This window comes from Saccostrea cucullata, unplaced genomic scaffold (genome assembly GCF_032062105.1).
Source record: "Saccostrea cucullata isolate Sc308-1 unplaced genomic scaffold, CSIRO_AGI_Scuc_v1 ctg555, whole genome shotgun sequence".
NCBI lineage: Eukaryota > Metazoa > Mollusca > Bivalvia > Ostreida > Ostreidae > Saccostrea > Saccostrea cuccullata.
This window is the reverse complement of record NW_026936559.1, coordinates 127842-137550: the sequence shown is the minus strand read 5'-3', so window position 1 is coordinate 137550 and position 9709 is coordinate 127842. Positions and strand designations below refer to the sequence as shown.

The following is a 9709-nucleotide window of genomic DNA, read 5'->3' as shown; positions in this document are numbered from 1 at the left end:
TTTTTTTTAAATACGTTACCATAACTATTTACGGTCAACTAGTCTGCTCATATTGTAAGCTCTTTATATGACTTTATAAAGTTTTTTTGGTTCATACCAAATTTGGGAGTTTCAATGCAGAACTGTAATTAAGCTAAAGCTAATTTAACATATTTTTCAGCTGTCATTAAAATACTTACAAATGTACCAACTGCATGGGTTTTCAACCTTTCTGTCCGTTCTATTCTTAGGTAACACTCATTTGGATTTTTCTATCCAAAGAGAAAATAAGCTTGCTGTAAAATACTGAGGATGGAGTCTCCAAAATAGAGTGTCACAAAGTGCAAGTTTAGAGTTTCTAAGGTCAGGTTGTGCAAGTGGTGGAGAGTCTTGTTAATTAAAATTTTAGCTCTTGCTTATCAAATCTGTCAGCACAATTTCCGGCTTTCATTACGGAAATCATTCTATCCAAACAATTTGAGGATAATCTCTTTGAAGTTAACTGAATGAATTGGTTTTTTCCCATTAAAGTCAATTTTGTGTATAGACTTTTTGACAATATCTTTTAGAGAATAGTGTAATGAAAACAGCAGGAAAGTGTGAAAAAAATCACGACATTCACATGACAGTTCTGTTTTAAATTATTTTTTTTAAGATAAAAGAGGCTGCATGAAACAAAAAAAAATATATCATAAATAAATATATTTTTTAGACAAACTAGTGCATTGATGCATTTTCTTTTCTCAAAAAAGACAGACAATTGAGAATCAACAAAATGAGATTCAGTCCAAAATACGAACTATATATATATATATTAGAAACAATTAGGGACATTGTTAGATAACAGATGCTGAATGCCAGAGAAACATTTAACACTGGTAAAATTAATGGTCTGCGCTATCCCATCCCAGTTATTCATGGATTTAATAAGTTTTTAGCCTTTCGGAGACACCATCCTCTGGAATTAATACACCAAACAAAAATATATCTGTCGATTCAAGCTTATTGAAATTGACGTAGGAGGCTCCACCCCTTGCACTTTGTGACAATCTAATTTGGAGACTCCATCCTTAGCATTTTACACCAAGCTAGCTGCAGCTCTCCGAAAAAATATTTTGAGAGACCGGAAAGCTACAGTCTAAAAGTAACTAAAACTCGTAGCCACACACTGAAATATTGAAGTCCGTCCCCTTTATTTGAGGCGGAATTCTCGGAAACATTTGAGTGTACGTTCACAGGTGCTTGGGGACAGGATCGACCCCCCCCCCTTCCCGTGTTCCATACCCCCAAGGATTATTTGACTTTTTTTGAATAAAATATTTTTCTATGATATATTTTCAAAGTATTACAACTGAAAAATCCAAAATCAAAGCTAAAACTAGCCCTTTTAAAAATTCACCCTCACTGTTACTAGTTCTGTTATAGTATCAGTGAGGGTGAATTTTTAAAAGGGCTAGTTTTAGCTTTGATCTTGGATTTTTCAGTTGTAATACTTTGAAAATATATCATAGAAAAATATTTTATTCAAAAAAAAGTCAAATAATCCTTGGGGGTACGGAACACGGGAAGGGGGGGGGGGGGGGTCCTGTCCCCAAGCACCTGTGGAAAAAATCACGTTTGTAAGATGTGTGGTTTAGCTGAAATTCATTAAAATGTCAAATGCTCGGTGAAAGTAATCTGAGCTCGGCAGTTTCCGCTGTTATCTGCTGCGTGACGTAAAGAATGTGAACAGATGCAGAGACAGCTTCAATGTTGTATACTACATAGCATGTAAATAAACATGTCCTCTGATACTCACAGTGAAACAAAAAGGGGTAGAAGATGTGTAGCGGGTGGGTGTTCAAGTACACATTTAGATGGATGCACTATCTTCCATTTAAAAAGAAACCAAATCTTGAACTCAAGTGGACTGTCTTTGTTAGGTTCAAGAGAAAATGGCCTTAGGGGCTTACTTGATATTTTAGCCTGTGTGAGTTACATTTTGATGATTCTTTTTATAGGTGAAATAAAAAATAATGACCACCAAATTGAGTGTAAATGAAAAAATGACCATAACACATTTTTAATTGTATCATCATACTGTACATGCATTCTGTAGTTTAAAACAATTCTGAAATGGCAATATAATAGACAAATGCATAAAAAACTTTCAGAATGTTCATTAGTATTCATAACATTATGTTTTTATCATTACATCCTAAAAGACTTTCTAAAATATATAATGAAAAGAAATTATTTTACTAGTTTTTGTAGTATGCTTTAATGGTGTGAGGGATATATACATGATTGAATATCCTAAATTGAATTTCTTCTCTTGTATATAATGTAAAATAAAATGGGTCCTAAATTGCTTTTTTACATTATTTTTTCAATTCTGGTTTGAAAAGTTGAAAGAAATATGAAATAATAATTTCCCCTAAAATTACATTTTCAATATTTGGGTTAGATTAGTCAATTCTTTAAATCTAGGCCCCCAAAAATTTTGATATAAAAATAATATTTAGATCTTTTAGTGACCATTTGTAATAATCTTGTGTTGCACTTCTGTACGTATGATATGAATTTTATTCAACATTGTTTAAAAAATTATAACAAAGACAATAACTCAATCATTCAAAGTTTGTTAATCAGCTCATTTTTTTTTGTATTAATATGACAAACTTTTCATATTTTCCAGTCTCTGAAACATTATTTTCAATGTGTAATTATTAATTTTATACACTGTACATTCTGTAGTGAATATTTAAACATATGTGTAACACTGTGTTACTCAAACATTATTACACATAGGGGATGCATATATATTACATCTAACAAAGGATATAGGTTTTTGAAGCGATAGAAAGGGGGTGGAGGTACCGTGTTATATGTTCATTTTTTTTAATTTATGGATATATTTTGCCGGAAAGCTTATACATATTTATTTAATTTATAGCATATTTTTCTACACCACACAACTGAGGTCAACCAAAAACATACTACTAATTCATTATACATGTATTTATTCATATCTGATAAGCAATAATTCTAATATTTTTGTGCATTTCTGACCAAGAGCTTCAAACTAGAATTGTGAAACATAAATGGTATTGAAATTTTTTTGCCATATTATTGAAGTTGAGGTGGAATTCATTGAATTTTTTTTGCATAAGGCTCATCTTGGAATGGGAGAATGACAAGGTCCCAGTAGATAAATACCATCAAAATCTGTATCTTCATGGTCACTAAGATCTTCTTTATTATCTAAATCCTTCTCCAGATCCAAATCAAACCAAATATCATTTTCTTCTAATATTTCAATGCCATTTGTTTGTGAAGCCATGATGCTAATTTTAAGGTACAGGGCTCTCGCGGACACATTCGTGACGTTTCACATTCCACAGCTGATAAGAGAGTTTTTGCTGCTTTTACCCTCGTGTGTTTCCGTGAGCAGGCAGAAAATGTCAAATTTAATTGTTTTTATTAGCTAAACCACTGCAGATAAAGAGGTGCAGATTTTTCATGTGTTTATAGGTAAATTATTTTTATTGAATAGCGAAAAGAAAATATTTGACTAAAGAAGATCTTAAATGAATATATAACTAAGTCCACAGTTCAGAATAAACAACAAGAGACCCAAGGGCATTAACGGTCACCAGAGTATATAATACAACAAGAGGCTCATGGGCCTTATAGGTCACCTGAGCATATTGCAACAACTTTCCAATGATTAATTTAATGGTTCATGTTTTAAACTAGACACCATGGCATTTAAAGCACAATGCAGCTCATCATACTAGTAACTATACACTTAGCAATATTGCTTAGTTTGGTTACTTTAAAATACCCATAGGCAGGGTAAAGGAAAAAATGCATTTCAACTAATCAGGAATATTCGGCAAAAATCAGTAGTGCCCCATACTACACATGAACCCCTGACCCCTAGGTCACACATGTCACAATTTTGGAAAAGGCACCCTTCCTTATCAAAAATGTTTGATTTAATACCAAGGAGCAGTTTCATACAATTAATTCATTTTCAGTATAAAAGTAGAGCCCCCCCCCCCATCTGTGGTACCCCTGACCCTGGGGCCTTGAAATTCACAATTCTGGAAGAAGGGCCCTTGCTCATAATAGCTATAAAGGTAGTTCATCTGCTTAATACCAAGGAGCAGAGAAGATCCTCGAAGATTTAATGTGGAGAGGGCTTATAAAGGCTATGCCTACTGCCCAGTCAGTTTATGCATTTCTTACATAATAAAATATGTTCAAATTAAATCGAAGATTTAATGTATTTTCACTATAATCAATAGAGCCCCGCCCTAACACAAGAACCCCTGACCCTGGGGCCATAAATCACAATTTTTGAAAAGGCATTCTTGCTCATCATAACTATGTACTTACTTAGTTTATTTAATACCCAGGAGCAGAGAAGATTTTCAAAGAATTAATGCATTTTTACTATATAATCAATAGAGCCCCGCCCTAACACCAGAACCTCTGACTCGGGGGGCAAAAAAATTAACAATTTGGAATAGAGGCAACCTTGCTCATCATAACTATGCACTTAGTCAGTTTATTTAAGACTCAGGAGAAGAGAAAAATATTTTCAAAGAAATATAGCACTTTTACTATATGATCTATATAGCCCCACCCTAACCCCAGAATCCCTGACCCTGGGGCCATGAATTTCACAATTTTGGTAGAGGACTCAATGCTGATTATCATCACGCCATGATGATGCCAAGTGGTGGCATCTCCATATTAGTGAAAAATTCTCGAGGGGGCTTTAAACAATATGAAATCATTTACCGTCGGACAGACTATCGGTATACAGTATTTAAGATTAGGAATTATGAGCATTTCCAACTTCCTCATTTTTATTGTTAATTACTACAGTGTACATTGAATTACTAGTATACAAATTCAAGAAGAATTTTTTTTAATACACTGATTCTCTTTAACCTTTAAAATGTATGACTGAGACTTTTTTTATTTTTGTTTCAAAATTCAGTTTTATTGCGCCTTTTTACAGTCTCCCTCTTTCTCATCGAACACGTGACCTGCCGGACACCTCGACACCAAAGTCTCTCCTTTGTTACACGTGTAGTAAACATCCAAATTTCCTTGCTCATCTTTATAATTCCCGTCCTGCAGACCCGAGCAGTCGGGCATGATTCCTCCAAGGTTCTTGGGAATGTGGTACAAGCTATTGCATTCCCCTTTGTATATACGTGACTCCACTCTAAGAATAGGATCCACGGGACAGAGGCCATCAGAGACAAATCTCTCATCTTTGCAGACCATGAACCACGGCGACTCGGTTTTGTAGCCATGTTGATACACGCCATCTTCTTTTCCCTCACAGCTTGGATGACTTAGCGAACATGGCAGGCAATGAGAGGACCCACACCGACTTGAAAGGTAGTTACCTGTATAGATAAGAAATACACGCACGTGTATATATTTGAACATGTAGACTGCATGCACAGTTTTGCCATTCATACATATTTAAAATTAAATGAGATTAATAAATTTCGAACTCGATAACTCGAGATATTCGAGGATTCGAGACATGAATGGTTTACTACTTGAAGAATAAGTTGTTGGAACTTGCAAATCAATGTTATATGTGGTATTCGAGCTATCCTTGTTCGAGATATCGAAGTTCAACTGTACTGAAAAAAATTAAATGCCTTACAATTTGCAAAAGCTTAAAAACATAAAATTTCTCCATGACAGCGTCCAAACCCACAGGCTATGAAGAGTAAAGCTTAAAAACATACGACGATATTTGTAAATCTTTAATTTCCAACACTAGCATCCTTAGTAAATGAAGTTATTCAATGATTTACAGATACATACATGCAGATTTGTATTCAGTCCTGTTTCCACAATCCACTTCTGTATAGTTCTCGCATTGTAACGTTTTCTCCGAAAACAACTGAGGATATCTGCATTCCCGCATGTGTTGTTCAAAGTACGTCGGTACCCTGGTGTACTTAGTGGAACAGTCGTAGTATAGCTGACAGTACTGGGGATGGGCAGCCCGATAGTAGGACCGAGTCCGGCAGATTTCGTCTATGGTGAGGGCTGTGGGCATGAGAGACAATAGATAAAGTACAGGGACATGGTATCAGCTTCTTTAATATATATATACATGTATTAGTGATGGGGAATCGGAAAAAAATCATAATCGATTATCGGTAATAATCGGATGGGCATAATCGATTAATAATCGATTATAATCGAAATTTTGAACTTTATCGAAATTAATATAGAAAAGTTGAAACTTAATCAGATTTCTGTCAGACTTTTACAAAAAAACAACAACATTTATTTACATAAAATATTCAAAAATGTTAATTGAAATTTCTTTTATAAAAAGTGGAAAATAATATTTTGTTTACTTTAAACAAATATAGGACTATATAAGACTATTGAAACAGAATGGGAATTTATTTTATTTTTTTTTATAAAGTCCATGCAATGGGTATTTTACTAATATTAGTCCCATCTTTCATTTAATACATGTATATTTTTCTTAAAATTTGTTTTAATTAGTTAAAATAATAAAATTGCAAGTCTTAAAAGTAATTATCCAGAAGTTAGACTTGTATTTATGTTAATAATTACGTTTAAAGATTGACTAGACTAATTATGTTTTCCTTTGTAAAGTAAAACCTTGCAATATTAGCGTTTCCTGGTATTAGTCTAACCCCAGATCTAATCACGGCTGTAAAAGTATCAACATGGAATCCTTCCATGTTTTCAACGTTCATCACTACTTTTATGCTCTTTGCACTTGGATTTAGTAATAAAATTAAAGTATGACAATTTTATTTTTTGTTAGCGATGTCGGCGACATTTATTTTATAATCGATTAGTAGCATCGAAGAGCTTCTAACGACCGACAATCGATTGTCGGCGACAATCGTTCCATCACTAACATGTATATATATATATAAAAATAAAAATGTAAAAATAACATACACACACTGTAAACGAACTATTTTTCACATCAATTTTTATTCGCGATTCTCTTCAGTTTGAAATCTATCAATGTAATACTTATTTAGACGACCGAAGTCATATTTCTTAATAAATACACAGGTGAAAAATTTATTGACGACGAGAAATATTCGCAATTATTGCTGGTTTTTTTTTTAGGTCAATACGATGATTTAGACACCTGAGGAGTACAATATTCACTGAGCCCGAAGGGCGAAGTGAATATTGTACTTCGAAGGTGCCTAAATCATCGTTTTGACCTCAAAAAACAGCAATAACTGTTTTATTATATGATTAAATGATAGCAAACTCCTACAAGACTGTTTTTGCTTTAATTGAAAGTTTTAACGAGAAATTTCAACAAAACGCATTGCTACAGGAAATATGGAACAGAAATAATTCCTTGTATTGACTTGCAATAATTCCTTGTATTGACCTCCAGGTCATGTGCAGGTCAATATTACGTAGTATTTTTCTAACATTGTTGGATCTCAGCCAATCAGTGATGGGGAAATTATTCCATCATATAATAAAAGTAAGTATACAGTATACTAAAAACCATTTAGCATGTTTGTATTTCTTCTGTCACCAAATGTAGTACTGTCTGCATCAAGGATATTATTAGTATACATTTATTAAAGCAACTGGCAGTCCGTCCATTTATAACTTAATTGGGACAGATAATTTGTGATAGATTTTAAAAACATAAAATTGTAGTGATAGTGATAAAGGAAAGAAACCATTTATATACAGTGTACCTACCCTTTTCACAGAAGGCTCCCCCGTATTCTGCCGAGCATGAGCACGTGAAGGACTTGCCGTCGTCTGTTGGTTTACACCCTCCTCCGTTCTTACAAGGGTTACCTACGCATGCGTCATCAGTTCCTGAAACAAATATTTTTCAAAAACGTTTGAAGAAGAAATAGTCTTCAAAGTCATTTGTAGATATTTTTTCTTTAATTTAAAAAATGCAGCTATGTATGAAAAAAATAGATAAAGATTTAGGTAAATAGGTCCTTTTCTCTGTAAGACCAATAATGATTTTTTTTTTTTACTTTAAAGTCATTTAAAAATTGGCGTGTGCAAATGTATTTGAAGTAAAAAAAAATTACCATTTTATTATTGGTGATAATCTTTATGCTAAATATTTCATTTATCTTTATCTTCAGATTTGTTGTTGGTTTGCGATTTTAAGTTTCTTTAAATTGTGGATTTGTGTTTTAAAAATATTAAAAACTGAAATTATATTCTTTTTTCTTTTAAAATCATATCTCCATTTTTATTTTGAATTTGAAAAAATACTGTCGTATCAAGCGACAAGCTATTCAAGCTATTCCAAGATCAAACAATTTAAAGTATTCTGATGTAGGAAAAGCAAACAGAGATCAACAAATGGAATCTCTCATTGGTATTAGCTAAATTTAAAAAAAATCTTCATCAAAAAACTACCTATACATGTACATCCTAAATTTGAAAAAAGGATTCACTATTTTTTGGCTTAAATTCTTGAGTGACTGTTATTGTAGATTTTGATTTAATAGGTGGCAGTTAGACGAAATATCTGATGTTTTCCAGGCTTTTTTCTCAATTTTCATGCCAGGGTTTCAAACGTATTCCTGGCATGTAAAATACTGAGTATAAAAATCGTGAAAAAAAAGCCTGGAAAATCTCGGATATTTCGGACTAGGTAGTAGTAAATACAAAAATTTACAACTTACATGGCAACTTTAAAATTCACAACAATATTGTCTTTTATTAATTTTCAATCTGAAGTTGAAAAAGAAAATTAATAAAAGACAATATATTTCAGATAATGTTCATTTTAATGTTTTCAAATAATCACAGTTTTTAAAATTCTATGATCAAAGGATAAATAAACCAGTACAAATACTAAATTGCATTTTGTTCTTGCCAATATACTTTTTACATTATTCTTGAAACTTTTGATGTACAGAAAAACTGACTGACCCTTTTTGGACCCGCAGTCGTCAAATTCGCTGCCCTTGTAGACACAGACCCCGTACTGCCTGCTAAAGATGAGACCCGGGGTACAGTCAGGCATCTTAATGGGCTTCCCCCAGACACAGCGATGGAGCGTTTTACAATCGTCAGAGAGAATCCTCTCAAAATTGGAGGTGCAGACGACATTTTCACCGGAAACTCTGCCAAGAAGAGCAGCCAAAACCGACACGACAAAAGAAGTTTGCGATATCATGCTTACAGAATAATACTAAAAACTGAAAATATACTCCCGAACTCTTCTCCGGGGCAATGGCGTTCGTCCTCAGACCAAGTTTATTTGAATTGTGGACTGTTTAAGCTTGAAGCATCATTGCAAAGTTTACGCGACAAACACATCAACGTGTTTGCTTGTTTGTCGTGTATTCTTTCCGGCATGGATTGGCGGAAATTCCCATCTTATCTGTGGCGGGTAGCGCTGTTAGAAGTGCGTTGTCACTGCCTCCCGTGGGATGTGGCTCTGTGACTTAGCGCCGGTAATCACTATTACATTGTGTAGACGTCTGTTTGTGTACCGGGGCAGATCGTGACTTTCTGAGGAATCATGGAGATGGGACATTCTACTCGTTCATTTTTGATCACTTTCTTCCTTTTATTATAAAAGCTCAGACAGTATAATGAACATTTTATAGCATTGGTAAATCTTAAATGCATTGTTTGGTTGCACTACCAATTATATTTTTTTACATGATAGCCCCACCTCCTTCATGTCCTTAACTTG

General features: G+C 33.7%; 1 protein-coding gene across 1 annotated transcript; it reads right to left on the bottom strand.

The window, feature by feature from the left end:
• Positions 1-4944: 4944 nt before the first annotated feature.
• LOC134245812 (adhesive plaque matrix protein 2-like) lies at positions 4945-9674 on the bottom strand. Its single transcript, XM_062728058.1, has 4 exons — positions 8938-9674; positions 7732-7854; positions 5824-6051; positions 4945-5390 (listed from the first exon to the last, which is right to left on the bottom strand). Exons 1-4 carry the CDS (start codon positions 9182-9184, stop codon positions 4975-4977), a joined length of 1014 nt encoding a protein of 337 aa, XP_062584042.1. The 5' UTR covers positions 9185-9674; the 3' UTR covers positions 4945-4974.
• Positions 9675-9709: the final 35 nt, after the last annotated feature.